This window comes from Dendropsophus ebraccatus, chromosome 6 (genome assembly GCF_027789765.1).
Source record: "Dendropsophus ebraccatus isolate aDenEbr1 chromosome 6, aDenEbr1.pat, whole genome shotgun sequence".
NCBI classification, from domain to species: Eukaryota; Metazoa; Chordata; class Amphibia; order Anura; family Hylidae; genus Dendropsophus; species Dendropsophus ebraccatus.
The window spans coordinates 125070044-125090931 of NC_091459.1; the positions used below are offsets into that span (position 1 = coordinate 125070044).

A 20888-nucleotide genomic window follows, 5' to 3' on the forward strand; every position below is an offset into this window, starting at 1 on the left:
CATCGCTCCGCCTGTCATACGCCGCTGCCATGGGCCATAGATTTATTGTACATGCCACCTATAATTCTCTGTATATACATATATCAATAGGAAGATAATTACTTGCACAAGTTTATATACACACGGAGTTTCTGTTCTGCTGCTCCTGGTCGGAGATGTCTGGTTTTTTTTTTCTTTTTTTATATTTGGAAAATGTAACATTGAATGAATAGCAAATGTGAGGACTTGTCTACAGATGTATGATATACGCTACTTATACATCATATACACACAGGCATGGGGGCAGGATACAGCTCAGTCTGGTGTTGTAGCAGATAGTAGTGTCTGTGTATGTGTGTAAGTGTGTGTGTGTGTGTGTGTGGGGGTCAATATTAGGACGTTAATATCAGAAATATTAACTGGATTGTAACAGCGTAACATGTTGGAGCAGATTGGAGAGTATTTCCTGCTGTCTAGTAGGTCACTACATGTATCCCTGGTGTCTAATGGTGCACTACATGTATTCCTGGTGTCTAGAGGTTCACTACATGTATCCCTGGTGTCTAGTGGTGCACTACATGTATCCCAGGTGTTAAGTGATCCGCTACATGTATCCTTGGTATTTTGTGGTTCACTTTATATACCCCTGGTGTCTAATGGTGCACTACATGTATCCCTGGTGTCTAGTGATTCAGTACATGTATCCTTGATGCCTATTGATTCCCTACTTGTACCCCAGATGTTTATTGATTTCCTACATGTATCCCTTCTGTCTAGTGGATCACTACATATCCCTGGTGTCTAGTGGATCACTGCATATCCCTGGTGTCTAGTGGATCACTACATATCCCTGGTGTCTAGTGGATCACTACATGTATCCCTGGTGTCTAGTGGATCACTACATGTATCCCTGGTGTCTAGTGGATCACTACATGTATCCCTGGTGTCTAGTGGATCACTACATGTATCCCTGGTGTCTAGTGGATCACTACATGTATCCCTGGTGTCTAGTGGATGACTACATGTATCCCTGGTGTCTAGTGGATCACTACATGTATCCCTGGTGTCTAGTGGATCACTACATGTATCCCTGGTGTCTAGTGGATCACTACATGTATCCCTGGTGTCTAGTGGATCACTACATGTATCCCTGGTGTCTAGTGATTTCCTACATGTATGCCTTGTGTCTAGGGGTTCATTACATGTTTTCCTGGTGTTTAGTGATTTCTTGCATCTATTCCTGATGTCTAGTATTTCCCTACAAGTATCCCTGGTGTTTAGTGATTCCCCATATGTATTGCTGGTTACTAGTATTTCCCTACAAGTATCCCTGGTGTTTAGTGATTCCCCATATGAATTGCTGGTTACTAGTATTTCACTACATGTATCCTTGGTGTTTAGTGATTCCCTACATGTATTGCTAGTTACTAGTATTTCACTACATGTATCCTTGGTGTTTAGTGATTCCCTATATGTATGCCTTGTGTCGGGTTCACTGCATGTATCCCTGGTGTCTAGTGGTGCACTACATGTATCCCTGGTGTTTAGTGATTTCCTACATGTATTGCTAGTTACTAGTATTTCACTACATGTATCCTTGGTGTCTAGTGGTGCACTACATGTATCCCTGGTGTTTAGTGCTGCACTACATGTATCCCTGGTGTCTAGTGGTGCACTACATGTATCCCTGGTGTTTAGTTCTGCACTACATGTATCCTTGGTGTCTAGTGGTGCACTACATGTATCCCTGGTGTTTAGTGCTGCACTACATGTATCCCTGGTGTCTAGTGGTGCACTACATGTATCCCTGGTATTTAGTGATTCCGTATATGTATTGCTGGTTACTAGTATTTCACTACATGTATCCTTGGTGTCTACTGTGTCTAGTTATGTTGGGAATAGCATGAAAATTCATGTTTACATCAGAAACTACACAAAAAGGTACCCCCCCCCAAAGGAATACTATATTATATTGTAACTTTAATTAACAGTTCAAAAAAACCACCAATTAGAAACATGATTTAAGCATAAAAAATAAACGATTATTTAAAAAATATGCAAACATTTTTTATTTTTTTTTTATAATCTACAATTTTCCGAGTTGACGTCGATACCAGACAGAGTTACAGATGAAAAAAAGGTCAAAAATAATAATCATAAAAAAATACATTCTGAAAATATTTAGAAAATGTTCCCTAATATTTGGATTCTCCTCTCGGTATTTTCGTACAAATAACCCGAGATCCTGTAGACCTTTAAGGGGAGGAAATACATTCCCTTCCCGACGTGAAATCCATGTTGTTTTAGCGTCGTGCGCCTGGGAGGTGGCTCGCACTGTTTTGTTTGCTTTACGGCCTGTCTGCTCTCATTGGTAAGTGTATCTATCCATTAGCATACAGATGATTGCCGGCCTGTGCCAAGAGACGGAAGAAATGTGTACGAGTCGAAAAATTCTTTGCTGCAGCTAATTATAGATAATTACAGGTAACCCCTGCGAGCGCACGTGTGAAGGCACAGTACCCGCATTGTTCCCACCACCCAATCATCGCCATCAATAACCGCCTCTCTAATCAACATCTTCTGGAAGGCTGTAAATTAAACAATTGTGTACAAGCCCGGCTCTTGTTCATCTGAACGTATTAATATTACAAGATAAACGTCTGCTGAGCAACGATGCGGCGAGTCTGTACGAAACGGTTGGGGGATAAGGTTAAGATAAATGGGGTTTTCATTTCATGTTTGTGCGTTTTGTTGCGGACAGTGTCCAGATGGGGGGGTCTACACGAGTAGTGGGAAGCTGATAGCTAGAGGTAGGGGCAGGACCGGCTCCTGGTTTTTGCAGGTCCTTGGGCGAAAAAAACTCAGTGGGCCCCTCATCCATCCACTATGCACCCATTACCCACACACTATGCACCATCTCATAAGGCACCACTAACATACACAAACACACATTACTGACACAGACACTGACTGACTGACACTGATGGACTGACACAGACACTGACTGACTGACACAGGCACTGACTGACACACAGCATTTACAGCTTAGTCTTCTCCCTCTTCCTCTCTGTCCAACTGTAAGGTTGAGGACCTTCGGGTCATGTGATCAGGTCCTTCACTCTTCTTTCTATCTGTGCAGGTCCTCCTCCGTTTCCTGTGTCTTCTGATGTTAAGCCCCTTACCCTGCACTACAGTGAGCAGGCTGAACATTAGAACACAGTGTCTCTCTCCTCCTCAGGGCCCTAGAGGTGCTGTGGGCCCCTGCATGTGCCTTGATAAGCCCTGTGCTGACACTGGCCCTCAGTAGGGGGAACAAGTCTGATGATGACGGACAAATGTTCATTCAGATGGAGCCAAGAATGTAGTATGGCGTCCTGTATTTCTTCATGCAGATGATCAGGTCATAATTGTATGTCCATATCACCTAGGACTGGGGGCGTTATCCAACATTACCTCCTTAAGTTGTATTTTTGTTTTTTAAGAGCCATAACACTTATTTTTTTTAACTTACAGAGCTGTTTGGTGCCTTATATTTTGCACCACAATCTCTAATTTTTATTGGTACCATATTTGTGTATGTGGATCATTTTGATCACTCTTATTTTTTTAAAATAATATATAATGTAACAAAAAATTTGCAATCCTGGCGCTTCTTTGCTTTTTTTGCATTGACCGTCTACAAAAAGGTTTTTTACCCCCAGACCCTCTGGAGTTCCGGTATGTCATGGGTCCTTAAGAGGTTAAAGGGGCACTCTAGAGAAATAATTTGCCAGAAGGTTATGCAGATCTGTAATTTACTTCTAATTAATAAACTCTGGTCTTCTAGTACTTATCAGCTGCTGTATGTCCTACAGGAAATGGTGTATTCTTTCCAGTCTGACACAGTGCTCTCTGCTGCCACCATGTCAGGAATAGAGTTGAGCGAACCATCCGAGGTTCGGGTTTGTATGAACCTGAACTCTCGGCTTCTAATTTCTGCTGTCTGCCCGCTCCGTGGAGAGGGTGCATACAGCCTGAGGACTGCCTGAAAAACTGGCATACAGCCTATGGCTATGGCTGTATCCCAGTTTTCCAGGCGGTCCTCAGGCTGTATCCACCCTCTCCATGGAGTGGGCAGACAGAGGGAATCAGTAGTAAGTACTATTGTTTTTTTGTTTTTTAAAGAGAGATATTTTACAAATCTGTATAACTTTCTGATACCAGTTGATTTTAATTTATCTTTTCTTTGGAGTACCCCTTTAAGGCTCAGGTACCATCTACATACAAGCCATTGTTGTAGGTTCCAGCAAGGCTACAAACATCTTATAGTAAATTCTGATGAACCTGCTTGTCCAGCTGACTGTCTAAGGTGTATGTCATGAGGTCAGTGGAGATTAGGGTCAGTGTGCTGGATAGACTGCTAGTCGATACTTTTATGTGTCATTAATGTTCCATACTAGGAATGGGATTCTCTTTCCATCTCAATGATCCGTTTCAGTCAAGCAAATTGGCTCTAATTAGTGTTGAGTGGAGAGGCCGAACTGTTCAGCGCTCTGCGTAAGACTCCCCGCGGCCGCAGAGCTTAGATGCCTCCCTAGGGAGTCCTGGATAACATGGATACAGCCATAGGCTATGTTCACACTACGTAAAAGTACGGCCGTTGTTGCCATTGGCAACAACGGCCGTACTTTGTGCAGCGTGTAACATAGCCCATTTTCTGTGGGATCCCGGCCGGAGTGTATACACATCGTGTATGCTCCGGCCGGGATCCTGTACGGGGCGCACATGTCAGTTTTCTGTGGCCGCAATTCACTGTGGCCGCAGAAAGACCTGTCAGTTCAGACAATGAAGCGAGCGGCTCCAGCCGCTTGCTTCATTGTGTGCTGTGGGAGGTTCTGATGCGGTCGCGCGCTGATGCACCCGCATCAGAACCCTGCGGCCAAAAGATCATCCGGCCGGTACTGCAGTACCCGGCCGGGGTCACGGAACGTCTGGTCTCTCACAGCGTGTGAACATAGCCATAGCCTGCAGCCAACCTCTGCAGCCATGGCGAGTCAAATGCCGAGTGTTCGGGTTTGGAGAACGTTGCCAAACACAAACAGTAGTTTAGACTAGTGTTTCTAAGGGTCAATTTACACAGAAAGATTATCTGACAGATTATCTGCCAAGGATTTGAAGCCAAAGCCAGAAACAGACTATAAACAGAGATCAGGTCATAAAGGAAAGACTGAGATTTTTCCTCTTTTCAAATCCTTTCCTGGTATCGCCAATAGGTGCATGAAGATGGGGCGTCTTCAGGTTTAGTGCCTAGGGCAGCAGCAGCTGTTAATACGGCCCTGTGTATAGGGGTATCCTAACTCCCCTTAATGGCTGATGCTGGGACAAAAAAATGCCAAAATTTTGCAAGCCTGATGGCAAACCTTAAAGAGGATGTAGCACCAGGTACATCCTCTTTAATCTGACACAGGGACAGAACGGAGAAGCCGGTGCCGCGGTCCGTTTTTCGGCGCCGTTCTATCCACAGGTCCCAGAACAGCATGAAGCACAGCAGGCGGCCCGGCCCGCCCCCAGTGGATGGGAATTCCCGCCCCTGTATGACGCGGCTCCATTGATTCTAACGGAGCCGCATCATACAGGGGAGGGAATTCCCTCTCACTGGGGGCGGGCCGGCCTACCTCCAGTGCTTGTGCACCGGCCCGGGACCCGTACATGGGAACCGGGCCGTGAATCGAAAAACAGACTGCGGCATTGGCTTCCCTGTGACTGCGCCATTCTATCCCTGTGTCAGATTAAAGAGGATGTACCTGGTGGTACATCCTCTTTAAGCCAATTACCCCTTATTCAAATAAAAGACATCATTGTACCCCCCGACTTAAATTGGTATTCCACTTAAACATAACTTTTGATATGTTGCTGCTAGGGATGGTCCGAACCGAGTTTGGTTCGGGTTCGTACGAACCCGAACTCTCAGCAATGATTCCCGCTGTCTGCCCGCTCCGTGGAGAGGGTGGATACAGCGGGAGGACCACCTGGAAAACTGGGATACAGCCATAACCATAGGCTGTATCCCAGTTTTCCAGGCGGTCCTCCCGCTGTATCCACCCACTGCACTGAGCGGGCAGACAGCGGGAATCGAATGCCGAGCGTTCGGATTCATATGAACCCGAACCTCGGCAGTTTCGGACCATCCCTAGTTGCTGCCCATGATGAGACTAACAATTCATTCCCCAATTGTTATTATCTTTTCAGTCTCCTTCCCCCAGTTCTGAGCTGCTGCTTTCTGCTGAAGGCACAAAAAACTGTGTTTGAGCTTTTCTCTCCATCTCCCCCTCCTCCCTTCACACACAGCTGATGTAAACAAGTCCCTGGCAGGCTTTATCTACAACATTGTAGCTTCTTTGTAATGCTGGAAGGGTTATTCTGGGGTCAAGTTGCTAACTCACTGTGATTATCCCCCCTAACATTACAAAGTTTAAGGGGGAGATGGAGAAAAAAAGCTCACACACAGATTTTTGTGTCTTGAGCAGCAAGGTTCAGCTAAAAACTGGGAGAAGCAGACTGAATAGGTAAATAACAAGTATGGGAAGGAATTGTTAGTCTCACCATGGGCAGCAACATATCAAAAGTTATGTTTGAGTGGAATACCCTCTTATATGCTGTCTACTAGAAGCAGTCACATTGTGAGCACCTCCGAAGCCAGTGGTCTCCAGCCATAGAAGAACAACCTTAAAGGGGTAGTGCGGCGGTAAAGAATTATTCACAGAATAACACACATTACAAAGTTATACAACTTTGTAATGTATGTTATGTCTGTGAATCACCCCCTTCCCGTGTCCCACCACCCCCACCCGTGTACCCGGAAGTGTGTGGTGCATTATACATTACCTAATCCGTGTCGAGGGCCGTCCGCCATTTTGTGCCAAACGTCATCTTCGGACGTCCAAATCCCTGCCGCCGCCCCCCCTCCACCGCGTCACAACTGTGCTCAGTCGCGATTGGCTGAGCACAGTTATGCTCAGCCAATCGCGGCTGAGCATCGGATGATGCTGCAGAGGGCGGCTGTCATTCGGAACAGTCGGAGCTGTTCGCCGGCCGAAGAAGACGTCACTGACTGAAGATCGGAGACGGGTGTCGGCACATGACGGGTAATGTATAGCGCACCACACTTCCGGGTACACGGGTGGGGGTGGTGGGACATGGGAAAGGGGGCCATTCACAGACCGCTGCACTACCCCTTTAAGGCCACAACCACACAACGCCTTTTCTGGTCCGTTTGGCGGCTATTTTTTTGGACAGCTGTCATTGTGCGCCCAAATAAAGGCCGTTTTTTGTGGAATAGTGTATTTGGGCACGAAATGATGGCGGCCCCAAAAAATGGCCACCAAATAGCCAAAAAAGACATTGAGGGAGATTTATCAAACATGGTGTAAAGTAAAACTGTCTCAGTTGCCCCCGGCAACCAATCAGACTCCACTTTTTGTTCCTCTCAGACTATTTGGAAAATGAAAGGTGAAATTTGATTGGTTGCTAGGGGCAACTGAGCCAGTTTCACTTTACACCATGTTTGATAAATCTCCCCCATTGTGTGGTCGGGGCCTAAAATGGTTATGGGGAATGCTCCATGATATCTCCTTGTACAACTAACCTGTGTACATGGACATACTGTACTGCAATGTCCTTTTAGTCATCACACATCTTTTGATGGTCCCTTTAAGTAGCACAACTCGGCCAACAAAAGGGTTTTTGGAAAGAAAACCCAGTGGTCGGATTTTATATTCTCTCTGTGACATTATGAAACCCTATAAGTGTAACAGTAATGCGGTGTATGATTATATCCGTGTAATGGGGGAGATCTGGTTAGTGTAGGTGGACGGCGTTTTTATTGTCAGTCCCAGACAGCGCAGACCGCACTTCACACATAATGTATGCAAATTTGTTTAATTCTAGGTATAAACTCCGCTTCCTGAGGATCACTTTCCTGCGGATAAACAATATTCAGTATCACCCACAATCCCCGCTTACACTGTGCATGGCAGGGACTCCCTTAGATGAACTCTAGTATGGGTTGCTGGATTTCACATCTCCATTATAGTATTCAGATGTCAGTACTGGGTCAGCGTAGAATAGGAAGCTCATAGGGCCAATAGTGCATTGGATGGTTCCCTATGGGGCTACACAGGAATCATGGGGCCACAAAGCAAAAAGCCTGGGCCATAACCCCAATGGGATCTCTGGAAAATCCTTTATATCTATGTATTTGGCTCCACCTAGTAGTCCTGATTTTATGGTTCCAAAATCAATACCATATCATAGGGTGTAAATGACACCTTAGCTGGATTTTGTGTTCAGTTCCTTTATAGTAATACTAAATTTATGTGTTTGTGTTCGTTTTAATACTTTGAAAAAAAAAAAATCTTAAAAAAAGTTTGCTTTGTGTGGCCATACTCCCCATTGATGGACATCTGTGAGGCTCGTTTTTTGCAGGGTGAACTGTGGTTTTTAATGGTACCATTTTGGGCAACATATGACTTTACTTTTATGACAAAAATACAGCATTGGGTACTTTTTCTTCTTTAATGTAACTCTACATAGTAATTTGGAGGGGGCACAGGGGCAAGCACAGATTGTGTTTCTGCATGTCATTATCGGCTGACCTATCAAAGTGAATGTGAACTCCAGAACTATGTGTTTTATTGGAGCCTGTTTTTCAGTGTTGGACCATTTAAGTGGCATATACATATCATACATCTTTTACCTTCATCCTCGTGGCCATATTAGTGATATTAGCAGTTTATTTCCTATGCTAATAAGGTGTTTTGGTGCACTGGCCGTCTCGCTCTGCTGATATTCATTAGAAGGGGAGGGCCAGCTGTGGGGGATCAATGCTTTGAGGGCAGTGGTCCCGCCCCCAGTGCACCAATATGTCTCATTAGCATAGGAAATAAACTGCTAATATCCTGAAAACAGTGTCAAAGATGAAGGTAAGAAACTTGCCCTCACCCTCAACGCCCTGTGCCCTTTAGGGACATATCAGTAGGTTAGATGCTTCTTTCTCTTGTTTCCCTTTAACGTTCGTTAACCTGAAATCGTTCACCATATTACACAAAATGACGGTCGTTAGTTATGATCGTTACTATGATCGTTATTGCAACGTTACTATGATCGTTTACTTTTTCTGATCCCAGCAAAACAATGAAGACGTGCTATTACACTGAACGATTAGTGAACAAATGCAGAACTTGAGCGAACGAATGTGGAATTACAGCAAACGATTAGCGATCGATAAAGATCATTTTAGGTTCAGATCTAAATCAACGATCAACGACACACAAACGATTTTTCGATCGTTACCTGCAATTACACAGAACGATTATCGTATAAATTCAATTTTTCGCGCAAAAATCGTCCCGTGTTATAGGGCTCTTAGGCAATGGGGATTTCTCTCTGCCGCAAAATTCTGCTGAGTTTGCTCAGTGTGAACATACCCTTACAGTGATATTTTTCTTTTTTCTTTTTATAGCTCTAGAGAAGGGATTGACGAAAGCGATGAAAAAACTGGACGACTATCTGAACACACCTCTCACCGAGGAGATCGACGCCAACAGCCGAGAGGAAGAAAAAGTTTCTCGAAGGAAATTCTTGGACGGAGATGAATTGACACTCGCTGACTGCAATCTTCTACCCAAGCTTCATGTGGTCAAGGTAGGATCGGACCAAGATGGGCCCCCCCCCCCCACGGCAAATTTAGTGTCAGGAAAAGCGAGAACCCATCTAGAATAAAGATCTTAGGTTGAAGGTTGTACTGAGGGAGTGTTAAAAAAAAAAGGAGATTGGGGGTCTTTAAAGAAATGAATGAAAGTGGAAAGTGCGCTCAGGTTCCAGGCACTTCACCTTAAAGCGTTAACCATGTTTGCTTTCACCGGCGGAGTATAGGGCAGATTATTAAACACTTCATTTATTCCAGCATTTCTGTTTTCTTAGCCAAATAATAAATATGATTTGTGACATGTTTAAGTGTTTATTCTGGTTAGGACCACCCAGGTTAGTCCTAGGTTCACCCCCCACCCCCTTTTTTATATAAATACACTTGACCTGGATACATGTAGGAAATGTCAGTCTCTGGAGTATTCCGCAATGTGCGTAAAAATAGAAAATGCAAGTGCACATGTAGTACCAGAGACTGTTAAAGGGGTTGTCTGATTCCATACTTGGCTGGGGACCACCATCACTATCCATTAAAGTCAATGGATGGCCATTGATTCACTCAGGCCTCGGCACTGAAAATTTGCAGTTTTCATTTAAACGGGAACCCCAGTGACATTTTTTTCTTGCAAATGAATTAGCGTTGGTAAGTTATTTACATTTGTAAATTACTTCTATTTGAAAATCTCCAGTCTTCCAGTAATTATCAGCTGCTGTATGTCCTGCAGAAAATGATGTATTCTTTCCAGTCTGACACAGTGCTCTCTGCTGTCACCTCTGGCCATGGCAGCAATAGCAAATCCCCATAGAAAACCTCCCCTGCTCTGGACAGTTCCTGACATGGACAGAGGTGGCAGCAGAGAGCAGTGTGTCAGACTGGAAAAAATACACCACTTCCTGCAGGACATACAGCAGCTCATAAGTACTGGGAGACTTGAGATTTTTTAATAGAAGTAATTTACAAATCTTTATAACTTTCTGACACCAGTTGACACCAAGCTGATGAAGGCCATGTCTGGCAGAAACACGTACTTGCTGTACTTTGATGCATACTGCACTGAATAAATAAGTTAAAATTCATCTGGTGAGTGCTGGGTTTCTCTCTCCACTTCCAGTACTTATCAGCTACTGTAAGTCCTAGTTTCTCATGGCGTCTCTGCTGCCACCTCAGTACATCTCAGTAGAGGTTTTCTATAAGGAATTGCTACTGCTCTGGACAGTTCCTGACATGGACAGAGGTGGCAGCAGAGAGCACTGTGTCAGGGTTGGCTCACACTGAGGAATTCTCGCAGATTTCGCCGAATTCCGTTGCTAGAACACGTTCACGGTCGTGCGCCTTTTCGACGGCTCCATAGACACCATTCTATGAGCCGGCTGATTCTGACGTGTCAATTCTTTTGGCAGAATGCGGAATCCGCCTGTGCATAGAATGGTGTCTATGGCACGGGCGGAGAGGTGTGCGGCCGTGAGTGCGTAGAGGCAGCAGAATCCGCCGGGTTTTATCCGCGCAAATTCCGTAGTCCGAACCCGCCCTAAGTCTGTAAAGATTACACCACTTCCTGCTAAAACATACAGCAGCTGATAAGTACTGGAAGACACAAGTTTTTATAATTCGAAGTAATTTAATAATCATTTAAAACCATTTTCCTACTTTGGAGTACCCCTTTAAGGCAAGATTTCTACACTAGTAGGACAGGCTGAGAGATCGCCATTTTATAAGTATTGAGGGTGGAGTAAACGTGTGATACTCGTGTCTTTCCAGATTGTCGCCAAGAAGTATCGTAACTATGAAATCCCAGCAGAGATGTCGGGCGTGTGGAGGTACCTGAAGAACGCCTACGCCAGGGATGAATTTACCAATACGTGCGCTGCGGACAAAGAGACAGAGCTGGCCTATGCCGATGTAGCAAAGAGGCTCACCAAGTCCTAACAACTGACAAAATGCCACCAAATATAGTATTCTCTTCCACAAAGACTACTCTCTTGGTTGCCTTAGGATGGACTGTATCCCGTTTGAGCCTCACATCACGATCCCCGCTTCCAGACACACCGCCGTCACACCTCTCTGCCAGCATGGCCGTCATACCATTGTAATTTCCGAGGATAATCCTCAAGCGACTTACTTCAATCACATTAAAATGAAAGACAATGATTCCGAGATCCATCACCCATAATTTCCATCCTAAATCGAAGGCAATACCCGCTTCCCTATATAAAGTATTTTTGTAATGTAAGCTCACTCCTTTAAAGGTGATTTATAACATGTATTATATCATAGGTAATTGTATAATATTATATATATATGATTCAGTGCTACGCTTTACATCTTCTAGAGTATTCTGCGATTCCATCAGTGGTCCATATCTTGTTATATGACTTGTTTTGGGAATTTTTTTTTCAAGACCTGGTAGGACATTGAGACCTTCTGGTATAGATGAGCCTTGTAGACTCCATCTCTAGGCATTCACTATCTTCTTGGTTAATTGCAGTATATGAACACCTAATAAATTTTATTTCAAATATATTGTTCTAAATTTATTCTTTTTACACCGGAAGACACCGATGTCTAACACTAATATCAAATGCTAGGTGGTGGTGGTGGTGGGGTCCTGTTACATTATACTTCGGCCCGGGGTTGCATGGTGACACAGAGGTAGGAATCATAGGGGCTGTGTGTTGCCATATAGGCTTAGTGTGCTGGCTCAAATGTGTCAGTCAGACTTTCCCTTCTGTTCTTCTTGTAGATTTATAAAATGAGCAAGAAATCTCCCATTCCATTGCGTATACAACTCCTATACAGATCTATATGTCTCCATGGTTACAGACTACAACAAACCCTGTATAGTCTGTTACCATGGACACAACACACTAAGCAATAAGTAAAGGAGGGTAGACATTCCTTTTTGTTCTTCTTGTATATATAGGATGAGCAATAAAACAAATTAATGAGAATAAATGAGAAATCTCCCATTTCATTGTGTTTTCAACTCCTATACAGATCTATACGTATCTATGGTAACAGACTACAACGAGCCCTGTGTAGTCTGTTACCATGGACACAGAACAGACTAAGCAATAAGTAAGGGCGGATAGACTTTCCCTTTTGTTATAAAATGAGCAACAAAACAAATTTGTTTATTGTGTATACAATTATCTATATGTCTCTGTGGTAACAGACTACAAACAAACCCTGTGTAGTCTGCTACAATGGACAGAGTAGCTAAGTAAGAGGTAAGGGATAGATGGATGGCAATATTATTGCAGTATCAGACTACCTAGACTTTGTAGTCTGTTGCCATAGAGACATAAAGATCTGCACATGTGTAAACTCAAAATGATAGGAAACGTGATCAAGAATATTAGTACAAAGGCAGGGACTGGTGTACTCGTAAGCCCTACCCCTATTCTCCTGGCAGGATTTACTATATGAAATAGAGAGATAAAATGTGCCTATTGCTCTGTAATACTAACCCATAGCATCCTGGGTATTACAGTTGTGCCCTGTAGAAGTCTATGGATGCAATATATATCTCTATATATACAAGAGAGTAACATTCAACTTTTCCTCAGTTTCCTTTTAAAGAACAATCATCTATGAATTTATAAATTACCTAATTATTAAAACTTTTATTTTCCCCCAGTTTTTTTCTTTCATTTTTTCTTCTTTTAGGGGATGAGGGCCTGTGGAGAAATGGATTTGAAATAAATTAGAAAAAGTAAGGCTGACACAATAATTCTCTTTCTCACGTAAAAAGGTTTTATGCTGAGATCTGAACCGTGCTCACAAAAGTAGAGGAGACAGAAACTTGGCCGGGCCGCAGCTGCGATTCGGGAGGGGAGAGAGAAGAAAAAATGAGGGAAGCTTTCTCTGTCATTCTCTTTTTTTTCTCCTCTTTTACTTTACCTTTCCATTTATGAATTCTTTTCAACATTTGGACTTTGCTATACATAACTTTAAATCACTAACATCCTTCACGGCTCTGTGATTTGCTAGTTCCATATGTAGCCTCTTGGCCCACTCGTTTGGCTCCGGCTCAAGTCCTGTTCTTGCCCTGGGTTTACATTCTGTAGCCAGGGAGAGAGAGAGAATGAGCTTATTCATCATAAGCCCCCTCCAGGTGGTATTCATTGTATGTGCCAATATCAAGGTACGACATAGACACACAAAGACCCTACATGTCTGTTTCCTTCTACCCTGCAGTCTTCCAGATAGATCTTCAGCATCTAATCGCTTCTACAGGCTGCGTAATAACTTATTAACATTGCGTCTCTATTGGAGCTAATGTACAAAACACGCCACACAAGAAAAAACATCTTCCATCTGCAACCATCAGACGGCGGCAGCCATTTTGTTATTATTATTTACTTTTTTTTTTTAGTATTAACATTTTTTTTTATACAACTTCATATCTGCCAAGCCTATCAACAAGTATCATGGTTATGTTGCAGAACCTTGGCTGCGGGCAGAACCTTTTGTCAGCATTACCAAGCTCTCATATGGTGTAACGCAATAGAATGGACAAATTACTTAACCAATGTTGTGCCATACTATGGTATATTATGGTCTAATAGCACTTCCATTTTTTCACTACCCCCAACAGGGCCGGCGTAAGCACAGTGCTTACCCGGGCAAGTGCTGGGGCCTCAGCACCTCCAGGGGCCCAGAGAGGGAGAGGCCTGGTGTTCTAATGTTCAGCCCACTCACTGTAATGCAGGGTGAGCGGCTTGGACATCAGAAAACAGAGAAAGAGCAGGACCTGTGAGCGTCCTGCAGAGAGAGAGGGAAGAAGGACCTGATCACATGACCTGCAGGTCCTCAATACTACAGTGTGGAGAGCAGCCTGACAGAGAGGGAGAGAGAGAAGACTGAGCTGTAAATGCTGTGTGTATGTGTGTGTGTCAGTCAGTAAATGTGTGTGTGTCAGTCAGTAATGTGTGTGTCAGTCAGTAATGTGTGTGTCAGTCAGTTGGTAAGTGTGTATGTATGTCAGTAAGTATGTGTGTGTGTCATTAATGTGTATTTGTGTATGTTAGTGGTGTCTCAAGTGATTGTGCATAGTGGTTGGATGGATGAGGCTGAGGCTATGTCGCCCAAGGGCCTGCAAAAACCTGGAGCCGGTCCTGACCACCACCACCTAAGGCTATGTTCACACACTGTACAACAATGGCTGAACATTGGCAGGTGTTTGTATGTTCCTGCTGCTGTCAGGAACATTTATTTCCATGTGGCCCATTCGGGGTGTGTCTGGAAATCAATTAACATTAACGGCTACTGTTCGTGAAACATTGGCCGTTATTAATTGACGTGATCATTATTTTGCACGGCCATTGTCTGTGTGGTGCATGGAACGGGCGGCATTGCATTGATCCCAGTGGCTCCCAGTACTCAGAACCCACCAGAACTTATAGTTAAGTTGCATACAAGCAAAAAAAATTTTTTTTAAATAGAAATATATATATATTAATAATAGCTTTACATAGCAATGAAGGAATAGATTCTAGTACAAAAGTATGAAATAAAGTATAAGATGACATATAGGAACAGGTGCAAGATGTCTGACCCTAACTAGGGGTTTCTAATCTTTTCCTAGATGTTTCCCTGAACACTAAACCCAACACTAAACATCACTAAGCTTTCACACCCCTGCAGCTATTACTATGATAAGTGTGGTCTACTAACTAGCAGAACAACAAGCAGGCACTAGGACCCTGAGAAAATGAAAGAAAACTAAGACACAGGAACTTAAAGGGGTTGTCCAGCGAAAAACTTTGTCTTTCAAATCATCTGGCGTCAGAAAGTTATATAGATTTATAATTTACTTCTATTTAAAAATCTCAAGTCTTCCCATACTTATTAGCTGCTGTATGTCCTGCATGAAGTGTTGTTTTATTTTCAGTCTGACACAGTGCGCACTGCTGACATCTCTGGGCGAGAACTCTTGTCTCAGGTTATTATGAATCTCCACAGAAAACCTCTCCTACTCTGGACAGTTCCTGTCTCGGCCAGAGATGTCAGCAGAGAGCACTGTGTCAGACTGAAAATAAAACAACATTTCCTGGAGGACATACAGCAGCTAATAAGTATGGGAAGACTTGAGATTTTTTAATAGTAGTAAATTACAAATCTATATAACTTTCCGATACCAGTTGATTTGAAAGAAAAAGTTCTTTGCTGGATAACCCCTTTAAAGGGAGGATAAGCTAGAATAGTAGTAGAACAGCTGTGAGACAGTTGTATAGCATCTACTACTGGTTACTATTAGTGATGAGCGAATACTGTTCGATCAAATAGTTTGACGAATATTCGATAAATATTCGATAAGAGTTCAAATCCCCCAGCTTCATTTTTTTACCTCCAAGTGGTCGAATAGATGTTTTTCAATAATCGAATACTTGTTCCCATAGACTTTAATGGGATCGAATATTCGAATGTTCGGGAGATATTCGTACGAATATCGAATATTCGAATATTTCACTATTCGCTCATCACTAGTTACTATAATACTGCCCCCTATATACAATAATATTACTACTATAATACTGCCTCCTATATAAAAAAAAACTACTATAATACTGCCTCCTATGTACAGGAATATAACTACTATAATACACGACATGGAGAGAGAGGAGCGGCCGCACATCCCACATATGGCTGATACTAACGCCACTAGGCCTATTTTAAAAACCGTCAGGGTTTCGGTATATAATTTGATCAAACCATAATAGCCCCGTGTAACAAGTGCAGGTCCCCTGGTTCACACGGGTCCCTACGCTAACTCCACACCGTATCGGTCAGTGACCGCCAACCCGCAAAGCGCGCACATGCAGTGAAGAAAGGCCATGGAATGGCCCTGCAACCCCAATGTCACGGGACCAAACCCAAAATGCCCCACCAGAACCCAGCCAGCACCACCAGCGGGGAAGGCTGCCCCCAAACAACACAAGTATGAATATGGTATTACACTCACCACTGCTGCTCACACAGAATGGGGAAAACATAAGGTACTGACATGTGAGCACAGGCATATCCTGCTAATTTTGGTCATTTGGGTCTTATAAAGGAGTGCGAGCCGTTCAGAAAAGGGAGAACTGTAAAACACCACATGGTGAACAGCCCTGGGCCTATGGTAAAGTTAATCTGCCCCTGACTGCTCCTATCTATAGGAATATGACTTCTATAATACCGTTCCTATATACAGTAGAAGAATATAACTACTATAATACTGCTCCTATATAAAAGAATATAACTACTATAATACTGCGCCTATATACAGGAATATGACTTCTATAATACCGCTCCTATATACAGTAGAAGAATATAACTACTATAATACTGCTCCTATATAAAAGAATATAACTACTATAATACTGCTCCTATATACAAGAATTTAACTACTATAATACTGCCCCCTATATACAAGAATATAACTACTATAATCACAGGTAGAAAGAAAGACTGGGGCACTCACCGAACTTGCAGCTTCAGTTTATTTGCAGTATGGCTTCGATCCTAAGGTGAGGGAGGACAGATGGAATGGCGGGCGCTTACACCCCCGGGACGACGTTTCACGCCCACTCGGCGCTTCTTCCTGCCGGGGAATCACCTGACCTCGGGGAGGGGAGTGTTTAAATACCATTCACCAGAAAAAACACAATGGTAACCAGTGACATAGTGAAAAATAAAAACACAGATTCATAGGCAGTTGTTGTAGTCGTTACGCTCATTGAGTCCAAGCGGGCCGGTAGCATTAAGCTTAGAGATCCAATAAACTTCCCTGGATAAAAGTCGCCTATGCCAGTCCATACCGTTCGTAGGGATTTTAACCCTTTCCAGACCCATAAACTTAACACAGTTGGTGTCTCCTTTGTGTACCGCGCGTATGTGTTCAATCAAGCGTGGTACCCCTTTACCAGTCCTGGTGGAGTACATGTGCTCCTTGTAGCGAATCCACATCTTTCTTTTAGTTTTCCCGATATAGAAAAACATACATGGGCAAAAAATGACATAGACCACATAGGTGCTCTGGCATGTGATGAAGTCTGACACACAAATGTCCGTTCCATTCAGCTTGACATATGGCTTATCATGCATGAAGTTGCAGTAACCACACTGCCTACACTTCTTGTTACCTGCAGGTAAGGCCTGTCTGAGCCAGGTGGCTTCTCGGGGTCTCTCATTGTGGGCCATGTTTAGTACGTCTCCTATGGTCTTATTTTTTCTAAAGGTGATAACCGGAGGATTACTAACTTTAGGGGTGAGATCGGGATCTGTCTCTAACAACTTCCAGTGTTTCTTAATGGCTGTAGATATGATATGATTGAGTGGAGTATTTTGAAAAACAAAAGAGAATCTATCCAATCCTGTCTCTTTGTGTGTATGATATAGGAGGGTGTTTCTATCTAGATTGATGGCTCTATTCAGACTATCGGATACAATAGCTTTAGGATAACCTCTCCTAAGCAGTCTCGACTCTAATGACTTTGCTTGTGTGTGAAAAGTGTCATAAGTGGAGTTAATTCTCCTGAGCCTTGTCATTTGGCCAAAGGGGATGGCATCGCGTACTGTGGCTGGGTGAGAGCTACGGTAGTGTAGGAGTGAATTGCTGGAGGTGGGCTTACGATATACGGAGGTGTGTAAAGATCCGTCTCTGGCTTCAACCCATACATCGAGGAATTCAATGCTGTGACCACCGAACTTATAAGTGAATATCATGTTGGAGCCATTAGATTCATTGAGATAACCAACAAAATCCTGAAATACACTTTCAGGACCTTCCCAGATGATAAAGAGGTCATCAATGTACCTCAAAAGGAGTTTGATGTGTATGATGAAAGGGTTATTTACTGAGAAGATGACTCTATTTTCTACCTCAGTGAGGAAGAGATTAGCGTACGTGCAGGAGACCGGCGTACCCATCGCCGTCCCGATCTCCTGCACGTACCATTGGCCATTGAAAGTAAAGGCATTATTAGATAAAATGAAAAGAAGAGCCTCTTTGACAAAATTACAGAAAACAGGTGACTTATCTGTGCGACCGAGGACGCGGCAAACAGCCTCCACACCCGCATCATGGGGGATGCGGGTGTAGAGGCTCTCCACGTCCACCGTCGCAAGGGAAAAAGAATCGCTCCAATTAAACTCTGCTAATATTTTAAGGAATTCAGTTGTGTCCTTAAGATAAGTGGGGGCGCTGTTGAGCAGAGGGCGTAAGGACCAATCGAGGAACTGCGATATGCCTTCTGTCACTGAGCCGACCGCCGAGACAATGGGACGGCCCTATATACAGGACGCGCACACACCTGAATCCTTCCCCTCCCCGCTACTTGTGAATGCAATAAAGTTGCTAAGCTGAAGAAAGGGTGAGTGCTACTACATGTTTCTTTGTTTGAACTTTAGTACCTCTTGCCTCTGTAGTCTGCACCCCCATCCAGCAGCCACATTCACATTCATTGTCTGGCTCAAGACCGATCCACAGACCCATTCCACAAAGTGCATATCTGGAGCGGTGCAGGTCTCTACATCTCACTACCCACAATATAACTACTATAATACTGCTCCTATATACAAGAATATAACTACTATAATACTGCCCCTATATACAAGAATATAACTACTATAATACTGCTCCTATATAAAAGAATATAACTACTATAATACTGCCCCTATATACAAGAATATAACTACTATAATACTGCTCCTATATAAAAGAATATAACTACTATAGTATTATAACTAATATAATACTATAATACTGCCCCCTATGTAGAAGAATATAACTGGTATACTTCCCATTTTATTCTCTGAGAATTCATAGACAATCGTGCGGTTCCAGAGCTGAAAAGCTGCATCACATTTCCCTCTGTGGGTGTGATATATCAGCCCTCCCCGCTGTGTGTGTGTCTGTGTATTTTTCTATGTGATTTAATATCTTCCAAATACTTGGGAACGTAGTTTAAAAAAATAGCTCTAAAGAAAGATTATAAAGATGAATGTTCTCCCTTCGAGGTTTCCTTGGTCGTGCCACTTAATTTAACATCTTAATGGTGGCATGTGTCCTTATCGCTGCGCCTGGCGGTGAACCTGCGGGAACAATCGTCTGTCTACTGTTTATGTTCCACAAGGCGGTGGTTTGAGAGGCCGGCGTTAGGCCGATGTGCTCAGGACTTTGTAGGAGCTGAACTTTGTCACATTATTAAACTGTCAGCAATGCGCACTGGTTATTAAGATTCTTGGTGGGAATTCTGCCCATATGTTTCGCGTTCTCTGCTGGGATTATATCAACACTATTTGTATGTAAAGGCTGCCGGAGAGAAGTCGGGATGAAGAAATAGGCATCTGTGAGTCGGACACAGAAAAACGTCTGTTTATGTACGGCCTTCCAAATATGTCTCGACAGACCGTGATTTCCCAGGCGTTCCTGCCATCTCGCTTCAGTCTAGGTGCAAAGTCCAAGAAAATGGCAGCTGGAAATGGAAAAGTGACACATGGGCTGCAGTTCCTTAGAGACTCGGGAAGCTTTACGGAGCTGAGGAGGCAGCATGTGGATTTTGCTGAAAAACTGATTTTCTCTGAGAATATATATATTATTGGAAGCAGATTCCATGGCTTTAGGATTTGCCTCCATAAGTGAGAATTGCCTTCCTAAAGGGTAGTTATGTAACACCTATAGGTGTTAATGGTGATATGGTGAATATGTAGCCACCTCTCCATTCAGTCTTCTCAATATTGAAGTGAACCCAACTAGAGATGATCGAACATCGGGATTTTGCAAGTTCGATCGAACTCGAACCTTCAGCATTTGATTCCCGATGCCTGTCCGTTCCATGGGGAAGGTGGAGACTGCCCGACAGGGATAAAACCTACGGAACGGGAAGGCATCGAGAATCAAATGCTGAAGGTTCGAGTTTGATCGAGCCTGCAAAATTACGATGTTCGATCATCTCTAAACCCAACATCTGTCAGTAAGGAAGTCTTTATTAAACGTTCCTTATTGATACTCTTGATGATGGAATCCATGACATATTAGAGAAGTTGGATGCCGCCCTAGGGCTGCAGGAAAACATGGATACAGTATATGGTTTATGGCTGTATCCATAGTTTCCAGGACTCCCTAGGCTGCTTCCAACTTCTCAAGGCCGCAGCAGTGAAATGTTGAGCGTTCGAGTACATTGCAAAATCTTAACACTTCAGCAAGTTTGCTCTACGCTACTCATAACTTAAAGTGACA

General features: G+C 43.4%; 1 protein-coding gene across 2 annotated transcripts in view; it reads left to right on the forward strand.

Moving 5' to 3' along the window:
- Positions 1–12182, forward strand: part of CLIC5 (chloride intracellular channel 5) — a 72735-nt gene extending 60553 nt beyond the window's left edge. For both annotated transcript variants that reach the window (XM_069975866.1, XM_069975867.1), the window contains exons 5-6: positions 9479–9660; positions 11423–12182. In XM_069975866.1, the coding sequence (XP_069831967.1) occupies positions 9479–9660; positions 11423–11590 (350 nt within the window). In that variant the 3' untranslated portion in view covers positions 11591–12182. The remainder of the gene's footprint in view (positions 1–9478; positions 9661–11422) is intronic.
- The last annotated feature ends 8706 nt before the right edge of the window (positions 12183–20888 follow it).